Source organism: Ranitomeya variabilis, chromosome 4 (assembly GCF_051348905.1).
Source record: "Ranitomeya variabilis isolate aRanVar5 chromosome 4, aRanVar5.hap1, whole genome shotgun sequence".
NCBI lineage: Eukaryota > Metazoa > Chordata > Amphibia > Anura > Dendrobatidae > Ranitomeya > Ranitomeya variabilis.
Genome location: NC_135235.1, coordinates 700,895,292 through 700,914,450, shown reverse-complemented (window position 1 = coordinate 700,914,450; position 19,159 = coordinate 700,895,292). Strand labels below are relative to the sequence as shown.

Here is a 19,159-nt window from a genome sequence, read left to right as displayed (position 1 = left end):
TGGTAACTGGTCTCTGATGTGGACAGTCCTGTGCCCGGAGGTGGATGACCTGTGCCCCGAAGGAGTCGGATGTGGCCAGTCCTGTGCCCGGATGTGGATGTCCTGTGCCCGAAGGAGTCGGATGTGGACAGTCCTGTGCCTGGAGGTGGATGTCCTGTGCCTGAAAGAGGACTAGCATGTGTAATGATTGCAAACAGGTGTATATGGTGCCCGGCTGCTATCCGGAGGATATTCTGGGCTTTGTACAGCTGTGTGAGTAAAGAGACTGTAAGAGACTGTGATATAGTGATGAAGGACACCCACGAGAACTGGTCAGAGGGGGCTGGCATGTGTAGTGTCTGCAACATATGAGGCTCTGTATATGGAGAGTAATATGGTGTGCGGTCGCCCAGGGAAACTGGACAAGGGAAGTCTGGCCTGTTTAGGGACTGCAAATCTAAGCCATATGATATGTATTGCTATGAACTGGTGTGAACTGAACACTGATAATATACACTGAAGTTATATGCATTTGTGTGAATTGGACTTTAATGCTGTGAGGAAACACATTACAGAGACTTTTGTGTTGGAACTTTGTGGGTCACTGCCTCTTCACTGCATATGATGCTACTGCAGCATTGCAACGGGTTAAAGGTTGCTCGATGGGGGGAAATGCTCCCCTTCTCTGGCAAATATCTACATGAAAATAGCAAAAAAAGGCAGAGATGCTTACCTGCCTAGGCCACCGAACAAATGCATTATCAGGATGCTGTGGACCCATGTGGTTAAGATGGCGGCTACACAGGTGCAGAAATACCAATAAGGCAGCCACTCACAACCTACCAAATTAATGGAGGGGGTGGCTGCTTGGCATATGACTGCACATTAGAGACTTGTATGTGGCGCTGTTCACACAATGGGAATGCACAGCATCCAGGTTAACAGCCTATTAGTGACGCCCTTCTATTAGCTCAGGCGGGCTGCCCAGCGCTATTAAGATGCATCCCATGTGAACAGACACCACAGTTTACAAGACAGAGTGGGCCCAACTGCACCCCGAAAAAATGCAAAAAACACATATAAAAAAAATATGTGACGTGTTAAGTTTATATTCTGGCCAAAATATGTAAGCTCATAACCCAACGTCAAGGGTCCCCACGCTTACGAGTCCTACTCTAACCAATGCTAGCACTAAAAAAGGATTAAAAGATCCTCCAAAAATTAAAAAAAAATAGCAAAAAAAGGCAGAGATGCTTACCTGCCTAGGCCACCGAACAAATGCATTATCAGGATGCTGTGGACCCATGTGGTTTAGATGGCGGCTACACAGGTGCAGAAATACCAATAAGGCAGCCACTCACAACCTACCAAATTAATGGAGTGGGTGGCTGCTTGGCATATGACTGCACAAATATCTACATGATATGCTGGGAATATGATTATTTGTTTTCACAATCTCATCCATATTGTGTGGACAGGACGCTACACTGATGATTTAATTTTTATTATCAATAAAGAAATAGTCGGAGATGATCAAGTGTTATTTGAATTGTAATGATCGAAATTTGCAGTTTGTTTCCGAAAACAAGTGTGAAGGAAACTGGTTCCTCCCACGTCACCAATCCATGACGTAACCGCACAGGCACAGCTCTCCGTTGCCCCCTTTGTCTCTCAGGTCAGTAAGGGAACTGCACCTAGAGCAAATGGCTGCCAGGGGGACTGCCCTGTTACCCACGCTGGGTATTCTAAGATTCGCAATCAGAATAAAAGGATCAGCCCAAAATTAATTTATCGTTTAATTGCCTTAAGGGCGCACTAGATAATCACAAGACATATACAGTAAAAATATAAGGCTTAGAGGTATAAAGCTGGAGGTCAGTTTACCAGGTTGAAGGTCGCTTGTGGAGGCTGGGGAGCTCTGCGTTCCACAGGTACAAGACTTCTAGAAGCCGGGCAGCCCCCAAAAAGCATGTGCTTGCTCCCCTCTGGCTGGAATATGCCCTGTTCCTTATGTCATCATCATCTTCTGTTGTGTCTGACTCTCCATGTGTCCTCAACTCTTAATCATTCTGTGTCCCTCCCCCCTGTTCCTGGGTGGGCTAACAATCCCCACCCTTCAGCTTCTTTGCAGAATCCATTCCCAATACCTAATAAATGGAATAACTTCTCTCAGGATGATCGCATCAGTACACGGGCGGGGCGGTACCAGCACATGTGGTTTGTTCTACCAGTCGTACAGGGATCAAACCTGGACCCATTCGATCGCTGTGGGAGGCTGATCTCTATATCTCAGGTTCCAGAACTCTCACTGACCCGGGAGTTGCACTGTCAGATGCGCAATTTCTTCATGGCGATAAGGATACCCTGTACCTCGGACGATGCGTCCATAATTCATAATTTCATGTTGTAGATGGTCTGGCTGGGAAGAAAATAGATATGTCCTCCTGTAGCCATCTGACATGCATGCTTTAATTGAGCCCCCAGGCACCTCCATGCCCCCTGCTGGCATGGCTTCCTCATTCAAGATTTGAAGTGCCATCTGCCTGCTACACTGGTCTCAGACCATTACCATACTAAAGGGTCTTCATTCAAGTAGGAAAAAGGTGGGGGCCAAGAGTGCTCATGTCCCTGCAGACGTGTGACCAGGTGAATTCTGATATGAGACAAAATGGAGTCAGGCCAATCTCTGATAGGAGGCCAGCATTATGCCCCATATCCAAGATGGCGGCTGCTCCCTCTTCACAACAAGGATCAGAGTTCGCCTTTTCTAGATGTATTTGTTGAAGGACAAGTGGACAATGGTAAAATCTGCAGCAGATTATACCATAAGATGACTATGGATGGAATGGAGTCTGCATGCGTCCAGTGCACAACCTGTTCACACTATAAAGAATCTGCCCAGAGGAGAATTCGAGCTTGTTCTAATGATGTTGAATTCAATCAGGAGTACAAAGTAATTACAAGGAGATTCAGGCAGCGAGGTTATTCACAGGCATGTGTGAACAGGGCCACAAATAGTTTATTCTATACCATTTTCCATTGAATATCCACAAATAGTCAATATAATAAAACAGCATCTTCCAGGTAGGATAAAAAAAACTAACACCATCTAAGGCTAGTTTCACACTAGCATTTTGAGGAGCTGCGGACTTCCTCCGTCAAGCCCCGCCCTTCCTCTGTGAAAGCTTCCGCATACAGTCGCACGACCTGCGTACCTAATGTTAAAGATAGGTACGCAGGCCGCATGCAGAAGTAGGCGGAGGTAGCGGCGGAGGTGCGGCCGAGGGCGGGGTTTCAAGGAGGAAGTCTGCAGCCCTCCGCAGCTCTTCAAAATGCTAGTGTGAAACTAGCCTTAGATAATGAAGTGCGATTTGTAGCCAAAAAATCCAAGACTTTAGCCAACATGTTGTCGCCCAGTTTATATGTGGGATCAAATAATTCAGAAAAAAAGAGTTTATTGCTGGTTAGAAAGTGCGGGAACTACAAATGTTGCATGAGTAGATTTGGATTGTGCCAATATATGCAAAAACCACCAAATTTAGAGCAAAAGATGCACAGCATGATTACACTATCACATTGTAACTCCAGATCTGTCATATATTGGGTTTCTTGTCAGGCCTGTAATGGGCAATATGCGGGATCAACCACAGGTAAATTACAGCAGAGAATATAAGAGCATGTATCAGGAGCCGCTACAGGTAATAGCCATGATAAACGCTCTGTGTCAGGAGGGTCCAGACACCAAGGAGGTTCATGCTGGTGACACGACGTCCATGAGAGTTACTGCCATCAAACACGTACAGAGGGCGTCAGAGGAGGGGACACAGGATCTACTCTGCGAGCCGGAGAGGCAACTCGGTTCTTAGAATTAGATACTAGTTCCCCCAAAGGAATGAAATATAGAACAGATCTGATGTATTTTTATTAAGTGATGTTCTTAATATTATATGTTCTTAATATTACATATTATAAATAATAGATATGTGGTTTATGGATATATGTATGTGGGGGTATTTATATGTATTTACTTGTGTGTGTGTATGTATATATATATATATATATACAGTATATATATATATATATTTATTTACACACGAATGATAGTGTTGTATTTGCAATACTATATATAGACTTAGTGGCTATAACATTTGTATAACACTCCGGTTTGGCAGGTGCGTGTCTTCGTTTAATGGGTACTCAGGTGTGTGATATATGGTTATGTCATGGACTCCTGTACCCCAACCCTGAACATATCCCTATCCCCGACTAAAGAGCCCGATATGCCATGGACTCCTATACCCCACCATAGACATGTCCCCTAGCCTCTAAAATGAGCCTGATATATCCTGGACCTCTATATGCCTCCCTACCCCACCCCCTATCCCCCTATTTTTACCATATGCTTTGGCAATGCTAACATATACTTAGTCCTGCCAATAAAGCTCATTTGAATTGAATTTGAATTGAATTGGTTAATTGACATGTAATGTGATTGGTTGTAGCCTCTTGTTATGTGCCTTTAAATATATACATAACTAGATGGTGGCCCGCTTCTAATGCATCGGGTATTCTAGAATATGTATGTAGTTTATTTATGAAGTTTTCAGAATAATGCAGTTTATACACAGGATTCGACCAATTAGCGAAGCGCGGTTCAAATTCCGCTCCAATTTGCAGCCGGACTGCGCCTGTCGCTGATTGGTCACACCCGGCTGGGCATGACCAATCAGTGAAGCCAGGGCCGGCTCCAGGTTTTTGAGGGCCCCGGGCGAAAGAGTCTCAGTGGGCTCCCTTCTTTAACACATACCACGATTCATGATGCACAGATACAGCAGAGAAATATAGCACAGCCAAGTAGCATATAACACAGCCCACATAGCATATAGCACAGCCACGTAGCATATAGCACATGCCACATAGAATATAGCACAGGCCACGTAGTATATTGTTATGATCCTTAGTGGTAGAGGATCACAAATTACTCCAGCTAAGTAACAAACATAGGACAAGCTCTAGGGAGGTGGCAAACTGGACTGTCCGCAAATCTGAACCTATCCAAACACACTAGAAGTAGCCGGTGAACGTGCCTAAAAATCCTAGACGTCTCGAGCCAGCCTGAGGAACTAACTACCCCTAGAGAGAAAGAAAAGACCTCTCTTGCCTCCAGAGAAATAATCCCCAAAGATATAGAAGCCCCCAACAGATAATAACGGTGAGGTAAGAGAAAGGCACATACAAAGGGGTGAAAGCAGATTCAGCAAATGAGGCCCACTAATACTAGATAGCAGAAAATAGAAAAGGGAATCTATGCGGTCAGTAAAAAACCCTTACAAAATATCCACTCTGAGATTTCAAGAACCCCCACACCAACTAACGGTGTGGGGGGAGAAACTCAGTCCCCTAGAGCAACCAGCAAGCGAGGAAATCACATTTTAGCGAGCTGGACTAAAAACATAATGAACACTGATAATCAAAAAATGATCAAACAAAAACTTAGCTTGTCTTAAAGAGACTGGGAGCAAGGTAGACACAAGGAATCTGAAGAGCACTGAATACATTGATAGCAGGCAAGGAACTGAGTATCCAGGTGAGCTAAATAGGAAACCAACCAAGGATAACGAACCAGCTGATGCTGCAACCTGCAGAAAGACAACACTACACAGTACCGCTTGTGACCACTAGAGGGAGCCCAAAAATAGAGTTCACAACAGTATATAACACAGCCCACGTAGCATATAGCACAGCCCACGTAGCATATAGCACAGCCACGTAGCATATAACACAGCCACGTAGCATATAGCACAGCCACATAGCATATAGCACAGCCACGTAGTATATAGCACAGCCCACGTAGTATATAGCACAGCCCACGCAGTATATAGCACAGCCCATGCAGTGTATAACACAGCCCATGTAGTATATAACCCAGTCCATGTAGTATATAACACAGGCCACGTAGTATATAACACAGCCCACGTAGCATATAACACAGCCCACACAGTATATAGCACAGCCCACGTAGTATATAACACAGCCCACGTAGTATATAACAGCCCACGTAGTATATAACACAGCCCACGTAGCATATAACACAGCCACGTAGTATATAGCACAGCCACGTAGTATATTGCCCAGCCATGTATATTGCACAGCTACTTAGTATATAGCACAGCCAACGTAGTATATAACACAGCCACGTAGCATATAGCACAGCTCACGTAGTATATAGCACAGCTCAAGCAGTATATAACACAGCCACGTAGTATATTGCCCAGCCACGTAATAGATTGCACAGGCAACGCAGTTTATGGCACAGAGATGCAATATAAAACACAGCTCACGCAGTATATAACAGCCCACGTAGTATATTGCACACCAATGTAGTATATAGCACAGCCCACGTACTATATAGCAGAGATGTAGTATATAACACAGCCCACGCAGTATATAACACAGCCCACGTAGTATATAGCATAGAGACGTAGTATATAACACAGCCCACACAGTATGTAACACAGCCCACGTAGTATATAACAGCCCACGTAGTATATAGAAATATGGGCACCATATCTCTGTTAAAAAAAAGAATTAAAATAAAAAATAGTTATATACTCACCTTCGGGCGGCCCCTGGATCCAGGCGAGGCGTTTAGCGATGCTCCTCGCGACGCTCCGATCCCAAGAATGCATTGCGGTCTCGCGAGCCCGAAGCGTTGCGAAGAGCGGGAAAGGCACTGGAAGGTGAGTATATAATGATTTTTTTATTATTATTATTTTTAACATTAGATCTTTTTACTATTGATGCTGCACAGGCAGCATCAATAGTAAAAAGTTGGTCACACAGGGTTAATAGCAATGTTAACAGACAGCGTACACCGCAGCATAACGCGGTGTAACACAGCCATTAACCCTGTGTGAGCATTGACTGGAGGGGAGTATGGAGGGGCACTGACAGAGAGTAGGAAGGCGCGAATTCGCAGCAGGACTGTGCCCGTCCCACGATGCGGGATTTCCGTGACAGACAGACAGACAGACAGACAGAAGTGCTCCTTAGACGATTATATATATAGATATTACAAATATTATCACAATATATACACAATTAAACACAGTATAGTGTTGTAATGTGTTTTTATTATGCTAAGGGCAGTACTGCCTGAAACGTGTCAGCCTGTTTTTATGATGCACTAATAAAGGACAAGATTTTTATTCTATTTTCATCTCCTCCATTCAATATTTGCATGAGCCGGACAAGTGAGTGATTTCCATTTTCACCTGGGAGTCGGGCGGCAGGAACTTGGTGGTGATCCGGGCTCTGCACGTCTGCTGAGAAATGGACTCTTTATACATCTGGTTGGGTGAGCTGATGAAATCCTAGTATTTGCACGTTTGTATATACCGCTCGTCGTGTCCCCCTGAAGTGCCATATCAATGCCAGCATGACGGAACTAGAAGTGCCAGCATTATATGAGCCTTAGCCGGACACTGGAAGGGGTTAAATAAGCGAGATTTCGTCATTTTAGCTCCTGGTATGGAGTCGATAGCACAATCAAAAGGCGGCGCGGGGTAATTGTGCCAGTAGTGAGGGGAAATAATGGCGGGAATGTCACTGACTGAGGAGAAGTTTCCATGTAGCGTCTGCACTGCGGATATCATTCCCTGAGGCCCCTGATCAGGTGACCCCTGACTCCTCCCCTCCTGTGACCTCATCACAGGTCCTGTGCGCACAGAGCAGCCATATATGTGGAGTGCGGCTCTGCAGGTGGAGGTAGGTGCTGGAGATTCCCCATTACTGAGCGCGGGGGGACATTAACCCCTTCTGCACTGAGACTCCTCTGATGTTGTTGTTGCCACTTTATAAGAATCATAACGTTTTTGTTCTGTTTAGATACATACGACCCAACTATGGAGGACAGGAAGTGAGGGAACGGATTGTTCTCCTAGTACAGGGCCCCTTTATTGCCCCCACACAGTGTAATGCCCCCATTATGCCCCTGTAAGCCGGGTTCTGCCCCACAACCAGCTGCCTCGGGCACTTTACCATGAGCTGGTACCTCAGATTCTTCCCCGCACCCCTTTCCTTTGCTTGGTGCAAATCTGTTCTGCCTTTGGGGCTCTGGCCTTTATAAGGAAAATACTAAAACCCTATGTGTCATATATGTCTTTACCTATGCCTATGGTAGATTTTACCTATGCCTATGGTAGATTTTACCTATGCCTATGGTAGATTTTACCTCTGCCTATGGTAGATTTTATCTATGCCTATGGTAGATTTTTTAGTCATTTTTGTCTGTACCTATGCCTATGGTAGATTTTGTACAGTGTGCGGGAAATCAGCGATTCCGCAAAATGAATGAACATGTTGCTTTTTTTTCCGCGATTCGTTTTTTCGCGGAGAAAATCGCAACATTTGCACAAGTTTTGCGGATTACATAGAAACGATTGGGAACCATATGTAAGCGTTCTTTTCACGTTTTTATCGCGAAAAAAACGCGATAAATACTGAACGTGTGCACATAGCTTTAAAACTCCCTTCTCTGTGTACCTGAACTGAGAGAGGGAGGGTGATGTTTTGAGTGAGATAAAGGTACCTTCACACTGAACAACTTAACAACGATAACGATAGCGATCCGTGACGTTGCAGCGTCCTGGATAGCGATATCGTTGTGTTTGACACGCAGCAGCGATCAGGATCCTGCTGTGACATCGTTGGTCGGAGCTAGAAGGCCAGCACCTTATTTCGTCGCTGGATCACCCGCTGACATCTCTGGATCGGTGTGTGTGACGCGGATTCAGCGATGTCTTCACTGGTAACAAGGGTAAACATCGGGTTACTAAGCGCAGGGCCGCGCTTAGTAACCCGATATTTACCCTGGTTACCATTGTAAATGTAAAAAAAACCAAACACTACATACTTACATTCCGGTGTCTGTCGGGTCCCCCGGCGTCCGCTTCCCTGCACTGTGTCAGCGCCGGCCGGCCGTAAAGCAGAGCACAGCGGTGACGTCACCGCTCTGCTTTAGGGCCGGCGCTGACACAGTGCAGGGAAGCGGACGCCGGGGGACGCGACAGACACCGGAATGTAAGTATGTAATGTTTGGGTTTTTTTACATTTACACTGGTAACCAGGGTAAACATCGGGTTACTAAGCGCGGCCCTGCGCTTAGTAACCCGATGTTTACCCTGGTTACCCGGGGACTTCGGCATCGTTGGTCGCTGGAGAGCTGTCTGTGTGACAGCTCTCCAGCGACCACACAACGACGAAACAGCGACGCTGCCGCGATTGGCATCGTTGTCTATATCGCTGCAGCATCGCTTAATGTGACGGTGCCTATAGGCTAGAAGCTAATGTTAATATTGTCTACCTTGAGATAGTATATAAACCCTCCTCTCACACATCCAGTACCCTAGCAACCAGAGAATGCAGAGTAAGTGGACATGCTAGCTGGGGCATATCTTACAGAAGTCAAGCTGCAACACCAGACTCTCCCATCATCACTTTGGTAAGTATTACGAATAACCGTTTTAAGCTCCGTTTTTTTTATTGGAATAAGTTCATATTAGTGACAGAAAGTTACTTTCCCAGTTTCATTAAGATCTTTTTAGGGATTCAGTCTTTATGCGCCATATTTTGCCATACATATGCCTAGTGTGATATCATGGTTGGAAACGGAATAACGGTTTTAAGCTCCGTTTTTTTTATTGGAATATGTTCATATTAGTCCAACAAGGTTATCTTCCATGTTTCGTTAAGATCTTTTTAGGGATTCAGTCTTTATGCTCCATATTCTGCCATACCTATGCCTACTGTGTTATCATGGTTGGAAACGGAATAACGGTTTTAAGCTCCGTTTTCTTTATTGTAATAAGTTCATATTAGTCCAACAAGGTTATCTTCCAACTTTTGTTAAGATCTTTTTAGGGATTCAGTCTTTATGCGCCGCCATATTCTGCCATACCTATGCCTATGGTATTTTTTTTTCTAAAGTTGTATTTTTTTAATGTATTTTTCCTTTCCACTTCACTCTATTTAAAAATAAATTAGCGGAGGTTAAGCTTTAATTGCGTTTTCAACAAGGCAAACCCATACATTTCTATATAGTAACTTTAAATTTTAAATAAACACTGAATCCCTAAGAAGTTCTTGATGCAACTTTGAAAATAAGTTTATCATTAATATGAACTTTTTCCAGCAAGAAAAACAGAGCTTAAATATGTAATTCTGTTTTCAACAATGTTAATTCATACATTCCTATATAATAACTTTACATTTCAAATAAACAGTAAATCCCTAAGTAGATCTTTATCGAAAAATTTTGCCTTAGGCCGGCCTCACACTAGCGTGTTTTACGGACGTATGAGAGGTGCTGAAAATACAGATTGCATATGGTACAATGCTTGTCTATGCCCCAGCTCCTATCAGCCGTATTTTACTGATCCGTATATTATACGGTCTTCTACGGCTGTAGAAAATCACAGCATGCTGCGTTTGTCACCGTATTGCGCAAACAAATACGCCAATGAAAGTCTATGGGGGTGAGAAAAATACAGATTACACACGGACCAGCAGTGTGACTTGCGAGAAATACGCACCGGTGTTCTATAGAAAAGCCGGCAATTCAGTGCGGTGTACAGTAAAATCACACTGACAGGTTACATTAGAATAGCTAAAATAAATGTCTACACATAGTATAGGGGTGTATATATATATATATATATACACTCACCGGCCACTTTATTAGGTACACCTGTCCAACTTCTTGTTAACACTTAATTTCTAATCAGCCAATCACATGGCGGCAACTCAGTGCATTTAGGCATGTAGACATGGTCAAGACAATCTCCTGCAGTTCAAACCGAGCATCAGTATGGGGAAGAAAGGTGATTTGAGTGCCTTTGAACGTGGCATGGTTGTTGGTGCCAGAAGGGCTGGTCTGAGTATTTCAGAAACTGCTGATCTACTGGGATTTTCACGCACAACCATCTCTAGGGTTTACAGAGAATGGTCCGAAAAAGAAAAAAAATCCAGTGAGCGGCAGTTCTGTGGGCGGAAATGCCTTGTTGATGCCAGAGGTAAGAGGAGAATGGGCAGACTGGTTCGAGCTGATAGAAAGGCAACAGTGACTCAAATCGCCACCCGTTACAACCAAGGTAGGCCTAAGAGCATCTCTGAATGCACAGTGCGTCGAACTTTGAGGCAGATGGGCTACAGCAGCAGAAGACCACACCGGGTACCACTCCTTTCAGCTAAGAACAGGAAACTGAGGCTACAATTTGTACAAGCTCATCAAAATTGGACAGTAGAAGATTGGAAAAACGTTGCTTGGTCTGATGAGTCTCGATTTCTGCTGCGACATTCGGATGGTAGGGTCAGAATTTGGCGTAAACAACATGAAAGCATGGATCCATCCTGCCTTGTTTGGAGCATCTTTGGGATGTGCAGCCGACAAATCTGCGGCAACTGTGTGATGCCATCATGTCAATATGGACCAAAATCTCTGAGGAATGCTTCCAGCACCTTGTTGAATCTATGCCACGAAGAATTGAGGCAGTTCTGAAGGCAAAAGGGGGTCCAACCCGTTACTAGCATGGTGTACCTAATAAAGTGGCCGGTGAGTGTATATATATATACTAGATGGTGGCCCGATTCTAACGCATCGGGTATTCTAGAATACGTATGTCCACGTAGTATATTGCCCAGCCACGTAGTATGCTGCCCAGCCACGCAGTATGCTGCCCAGCCACGCAGTATGCTGCCCAGCCACGTAGTATATTGCCAGGCCACGTAGTATATTGCCCAGCCACGTAGTATATTGCCCAGCCACGTAGTATATTGCCCAGTGAGGTAGTATATTGCCCAGTGACGTAGTATGCAGCACAGAGCCACGTAGTATATTGCCCAGTTACGTAGTATATTGCACAGCAACGTAGTATACAGCACAGAGCCATGTAGTATATTGGCCAGTCACGTAGTATATTGCCCAGCTACGTAGTTTATTGCCCAGCCAGGTTTGTCAGTCATATACTCACCTTTCCGAGGGCCCCTTGTAGTCCATGGCAGCTTCCGGTCCCAGGGATGTTATGAGCGCAGGACCTGTGATGACGTCGCGGTCACATGACTGTGATGTCATGGCAGGTCTTTCTAGCGCAGGCGCGCAGGGCCTGTGATGACGTCGCAGTCACATGACCGTGACGTCATGGCAGGTCCTTCCTCCCATACCATCTTTGCCACCAGAACCTGCAACGGAAGATGACGGCCGGCGCGAGCGACTACGGAGGGTGAGTATAGTATTTTTTTTTATTATTATTGTTTTTAACATTACATGTTTTACTATTGATGCCGCATAGGCGGCATCAATAGTAAAAAGTTGGGGACACACAGGGTTAATAGCAGCGGTAACGGAGTGCGTTACCCCCGGCATAACGCGGTCCGTTACTGCCGCCATTAACTCTGTGTTAGCGGTGACCGGAGGGGAGTATGCGGGCGACAGGCACTGATTGCGGGGAGTAAGGAGCAGCCATTTTCTTCCGGACTGTGCCTGTCGCTGATTGGTCGCGGCAGCCATGACAGGCAGCTTGCGAGACCAATCAGCAAATGAATAACCGTGACAGACAGACAGACAGAAGGACAGACGGAAGTGACCCTTAGACAATTATATAGTACTAGACTGTGGCCCGATTCTAACGCATCGGGTATTCTAGAATATGCATGTCCCCGTAGTATATGGACAATGATGATTCCAGAATTCGCGGCAGACTGTGCCCGTCGCTGATTGGTCGAGGCAACCTTTATGACATCATCGTCGCCATGGCAACCATTATGACATTACGTCGATACTGTGCCCATCGCTGATTGTTCGAGGCCTGGCGGCCTCGAACAATCAGAGACGCGGGATTTCCATTATGACATCATCGTCGCCATGCTGTGCCCGTCTCTGATTGGTCGAGGCCTGGCGGCCTCGACCAATCAGAGAGGCGGGATTTCCAGGACAGACAGACAGACAGACAGACAGACGGAAAAACCCTTAGACAATTATATATATAGATACTAGATAGTGGCCGATTCTAACGCATCGGGTATTCTAGAATATTTATGTCCACATAGTATATTGCCCAGCCACGTAGTATATTGCCCAGTGATGTAGTATACAGCACAGAGCCACATAGTATATTACCCAGTTACGTAGTATATTGGCCACTTACATAGTATATAGGCCAGTTACATAGTATATTGCCCAGTTACGTAGTATATTGCCCAGTGACGTAGTATACAGCACAGAGCCACGTAGTATATTGCACAGCCCACGTAGTATATTGCCCTGTGACGTAGTATATTGCCCTGTGACGTAGTATATTGGCCAGTGACGTAGTATATTGCCCAGTGACGTAGTATATTGCCCAGTGACGTAGTATATTGCCCAGCGACATAGTATATTGCCCAGCCATGTATGACACAGGTTAAAAAAATAAAAAATAAACATATACTCACCTTCCGCAGGCGCGTTGTAGCTCTGTCGCCTGTGTGGGGTGCAGGCGGCAGCTTCCGGTCCCAGGGTGTGATGACGTTGCGGTCACGTGACGACATCGCGGTCACATGACCGTGACGTCACGACAGGTCCTTGTCGCGCAGGACCTGTGATGACGTCACGGTCACATGACCGTGTTGCGGTCACATGACCATGACATCACGGCAGGTCCTTTCCGCGCAGGACTTGTGATGACGCATTCCTTTCATTAACTGCTCAAACAGCTCTGAGTAGTGAGGTCTCGGTAGCATAACTTTTCCTTTTTGGCAGCATTGAGTAAACTGATTGTCAGATGGTTTTTCATCAATGAAATTCAGAGAGTCGCATTTAGAGCAAACTGCATTCATATTCCCACAGTAGTGTTCATGAATTGTACATTCATTGTCTGTTACGTAATGTGCAAGTTGTTGAATATTGTCCTGGTTGTGCCTTAGTTGGTAGAGCATTCGTTTTTTATGAATTTGGCGATCATGTTGTTCCTGTCGTACAACAGTTTGTTGTGGTGTCTCCGGTTGGCGAAGGTGTCTGTGAGATGCCGCATCCTGGGCTTGTCTAGCAGCAGTTTGTTGTGGTGTCTCCTGTTGGCGACGTTGTCTGTGAGATTCCACACCCTCGGCTTCTCGGGCGGCAGTTTGTTGTGGTGTCTCCTGTTCCCGATGTTGTCGTTTTCTTGCTGCTGCTGCTTTTCTGTCATCCTCATTGGCGTATTTTCGTTTACGACCCATTCTAAGATAGAAACACAAGGAGATGCCACCCATACAGGGAGACGCAGGCACACACCCTACACAATGGCGGCACTTGACAGCAGTGGAGGACAATGATGATTCCAGAATTCGCGGCAGACTGTGCCCGTCGCTGATTGGTCGAGGCCGGCGGGCCTCGACCAATCAGCAAGTTGGGATTTCCGAGACAGACAGACAATTAGACCCTTAGACAACACAAAGGCGGCACTTGACAGCAGTGGAGGACAATGCCCGTCGCTGATTGGTCGAGGCCGGCTGGCCTCGACCAATCAGAGACTGTGCCCATCGCTGATTGGTCGAGGCCTGGCGGCCTCGACCAATCAAAGACGCGGGATTTGCAGGACAGACAGACAATTAAACCCTTAGACAATTATATATATATAGATATTTATAATATATATATATATATATATATATATATATATATATATATATATATATATATATATATATATTATAAAATGTCAGTGAGACACATATATGTATATATGTTAATATTTCATACAGCGCTAGATAGGAGAAAAGCCGGTAATTCAATTGCCGGCTTTTCCTATCTCCTCCCAAACCCAACATGATATGACACATGGTTTACATACAGTAAACCATCTCACATTCCTTTTTTTTTTGCATATTCCACACTACTAATGTTAGTAGTGTGTATGTGCAAAATTTGGGCGCTCTATTAAATTAAAGGGTTAAATCGCGGAAAAAATTGGCGTGGGCTCCCGTGCAATTTTCTTCGCCAGAATGGTAAAGCCAATGACTGAGGGCAGATATTAATAGCCTAGAGAGGGTCCATGGTTATTGCCCCCCCCCCTGGCTAAAAACATCTGCCCCCAGTCACCCCAGAAATGGCACATCTGGAAGATGCTCCTATTCTGGCACTTGGCCACTCTCTTCCCACTCCCCTGCAGCGGTGGGATATGGGGTAATGAAGGTTTAATGTCACCTTGCTATTGTAAGGTGACATTAAGCCAGATTAATAATGGAGAAGCGTCAATTATGACACGTATCCATTATTAATCCAATAGTATGAAATGGTTAAAAAACACACACACATTATTACAAAGTATTTTAATGAAATAAATACACAGGTTTTTGTAATATTTTATTATACTGGTAATCTGTTATGATCCTAGTGGTAGAGGATCTCAGGAGTTTCAGCTAAGTCTGCAAACACAAAAACCAGCTCATAGGGAGGTGGTAACTTGGCTGACCGCATACCTGATCCTAGCACAACAACTAGAAGCAGCCGGGGAACGTACCTACGTTGATAACTAGACGTCTCGCACCAGCCGGAGAACTAACTAACCCTTTCAGAGAAAATAAGACCTCACTTGCCTCAAGAGAAAAGTACCCCAAAGTTATAATACAAGCCCCAAACAAATAATAACGGTGAGGTAAGAAGAAAAGACAAACGTAAGAATGAACTAGATTCAGCAAAGAGAGGCCCACTAATTAATATCAGAAAATAGGAAGAGGACTTATGCGGTCAGCAAAAACCCTACAAAAATATCCACGCTGAATATCCAAGAACCCCCGCACCGACTAACGGTGTGGGGGGAGAATATCAGCCCCCTTGAGCTTCCAGCAAAATCAGGAATCACATTTTGAACAAGCTGGACTAAAATGAGAACAAAGCAAATAAACAAAAATAAGAAAGCAGAACTTAGCTTATCTTGCAAAAAACAGGAGACCAGGAGACAGGAGAAAACAGACATAGACTGATTACATCGATTCCAGGCACTAGACTGAGTTTCCAGGAAGTCTAAATAGGAACACCCAAGGCCTAACGAACCAGGTGAGTACCAACCTGGGGAAAAACAATCCAAGTGCCATACCGCTAGTGACCACCAGAGGGAGCCAAGAAATATAGTTCACAACAGTAATCCACCTGAAGACCCTCGGTCTGTAAAAAAGGTAAAATAAAAAAACAACAATATCCCATACCTTCCGTCGTTCTGTCACGTCCCATGATGTAAATCCATCTGAAGGGGTTAACTAATTTTATAAGCAGAAGCTCTGCTAATGCAGCTGTGCTCCTGCCTATATAACCCCGGGGAATGAATGGAATGTAGGTCAATGACCTGTAGTTACCTTCAGTCGCGGTGATGCGCCCTCTGCTGGATGTCCTCATATGAACTCTAGCGTGGGAAAATATTAAGAAAAGTTCCCAGGCTCGAGTTCATATGAGGACATCCAGCAGAGGGCGCATCACCGTGATCACAGTCATGTGACCGCGACGTCATCACAGGTCCTGCGCTCATACCATCCCTGGGACCGGAAGCTGCCGTGGACTACAAGGTGCCCTCGGAAAGGTGAGTATATGTTTATTTTTTATTTTTTAAACTGTGACAAACCTGGCTGGGCAATAAACTACGTAGCTGGGCAATATACTACGTGACTGGCCAATATACTACATGGCTCTGTGCTGTATACTACGTCGCTGTGCAATATACTACGTAACTGGGCAATATACTACGTGGCTCTGTGCTGTATACTACGTCACTAGGCAATATACTACGTCACTGGGCAATATACTACGTCACTGGGCAATATACTACGTTACTGGGCAATATACTACGTCACTAGGCAATATACTACGTAAATGGGCAACATACTACGTGGCTGGGCAATATACTACGTGGCTGGGCAATATACTACGTGGCTGGGCAATATACTACGTGGCTGGGCAATATACTACGTGGCTGGGCAATATGCTGCGTGGCTGGGCAATATACTACGTCCCTGGGCAATATACTACGTGGCTGGGCAATATACTACGTGGCTGGGCAATATACTGCGTGGCTGGGCAATATACTACGTGGCTGGGCAATATACTGCGTGGCTGGGCAATATACTACATGGCTGGGCAGCATACTGCGTGGCTGGGCAGCATACTACGTGGCTGGGCAATATACTACGTGGACATGCATATTCTAGAATACCCGATGCGTTAGAATCGGGCCACCATCTATTATATATATATATATATATATATATATATATATATATATATACACCCCTATACTATGTGTAGACATTTATTTTAGCTATTCTAATGTAACCTGTCAGTGTGATTTTACTGTACACCGCACTGAATTGCCGGCTTTTCTATAGAACACCGGTGCGTATTTCTCGCAAGTCACACTGCTGGTCCGTGTGTAATCCGTATTTTTCTCACCCCCATAGACTTTCATTGGCGTATTTGTTTGCGCAATACGGTGACAAACGCAGCATGCTGTGATTTTCTACGGCCGTAGAAGACCGTATAATATACGGATCAGTAAAATACGGCTGATACGAGCTGGGGCATAGACAAGCATTGTACCATATGCAATCCGTATTTTCTGCACCTCTCATACGTCCGTAAAACACGCTAGTGTGAGGCCGGCCTAAGGCAAAATTTTTCGATAAAGATCTACTTAGGGATTTACTGTTTATTTGAAATGTAAAGTTATTATATAGGAATGTATGAATTAACATTGTTGAAAACAGAATTACATTTTTAAGCTCTGTTTTTCTTGCTGGAAAAAGTTCATATTAATGACAAACTTATTTTCAAAGTTGCATCAAGATCTTCTTAGGGATTCAGTGTTTATTTAAAATTTAAAGTTACTATATAGAAATGTATGGGTTTGCCTTGTTGAAAACGCAATTAAAGTTTAACCTCCGCTAATTTATTTTTAAATAGAGTGAAGTGGAAAGGAAAAATACATTAAAAAAATACAACTTTAGAAAAAAAAATACCATAGGCATAGGTATGGCAGAATATGGCGGCGCATAAAGACTGAATCCCTAAAAAGATCTTAACGAAACTTGGAAGATAACCTTGTTGGACTAATATGAACTTATTCCAATAAAAAAAACTGGGCTTAAAACCGTTATTCCGTTTCCAACCATGATATCACACTAGGCATAGGTATGGCAGAATATGGCGTATAAAGACTGAATCCCTAAAAAGATCTTAACGAAACTTGGAAGATAACCTTGTTGGACTAATATGAACTTATTCCAATAAAAAAAACGGAGCTTAAAACCGTTATTCCGTTTCCAACCATGATAACACACTAGGCATAGGTATGGAAGACTATGGCGGCGCATAAAGACTGAATCCCTAAAAAGATCTTAATGAAACTTGGAAGATAACCTTGTTGGACTAATATGAACTTATTCCAATAAAAAAAACGGAGCTTAAAACCATTATTCCGTTTCCAACCATGATAACACAGTAGGCATAGGTATGGCAGACTATGGCGCATAAAGACTGAATCCCTAAAAAGATCTTAATGAAACTTGGAAGATAACCTTGTTGGACTAATATGAACTTATTACAATAAAGAAAACGGAGCTTAAAACCGTTATTCCGTATCCAAACATGATAACACAGTAGGCATAGGTATGGAAGAATATGGCGGCGCATAAAGACTGAATCCCTAAAAAGATCTTAACGAAACTTGGAAGATAACCTTGTTGGACTAATATGAACTTATTCCAATAAAAAAAACGGAGCTTAAAACCGTTATTCCGTTTCCAACCATGATAACACAGTAGGCATAGGTATGGCAGACTATGGCGTATAAAGACTGAATCCCTAAAAAGATCTTAACGAAACTTGGAAGATAACCTTGTTGGACTAATATGAACTTATTCAAATAAAAAAACCGGAGCTTAAAACCGTTATTCCGTTTCCAACCATGATAACACATTAGGCATAGGTATGGCAGAATATGGCGCATAAAGACTGAATCCCTAAAAACATCTTAATGAAACTTGGAAGATAACCTTGTTGGACTAATATGAACATATTCCAATAAAAAAAATTGAGCTTAAAACCGTTATTTCGTTTCCAACCATGATAACACAGTAGGCATAGGTATGGCAGAATATGGCGTATAAAGACTGAATCCCT

The 19,159-nt window shown here is 44.1% G+C and overlaps 2 protein-coding genes across 5 annotated transcripts in view; one reads left to right on the top strand and one right to left on the bottom strand.

Moving 5' to 3' along the window:
- LOC143766444 (uncharacterized) overlaps nucleotides 1–19,159 on the bottom strand; it is a 427,135-nt gene that overhangs the window by 258,041 nt on the left and 149,935 nt on the right. The gene's annotated exons all lie outside the window — the stretch shown is intronic.
- Nucleotides 7,657–19,159, top strand: part of LOC143766448 (uncharacterized) — a 31,921-nt gene continuing 20,418 nt past the window's right edge. For 3 of the 4 annotated variants that reach the window (XM_077254150.1, XM_077254148.1, XM_077254147.1), the window contains exon 1: nucleotides 7,659–7,746. In XM_077254150.1, the coding sequence (XP_077110265.1) occupies nucleotides 7,720–7,746 (27 nt within the window). In that variant the 5' untranslated portion in view covers nucleotides 7,659–7,719. Of the gene's footprint in view, nucleotides 7,747–19,159 lie in introns of all 4 variants that reach the window. The other variant, XM_077254146.1, reaches the window with a different exon arrangement.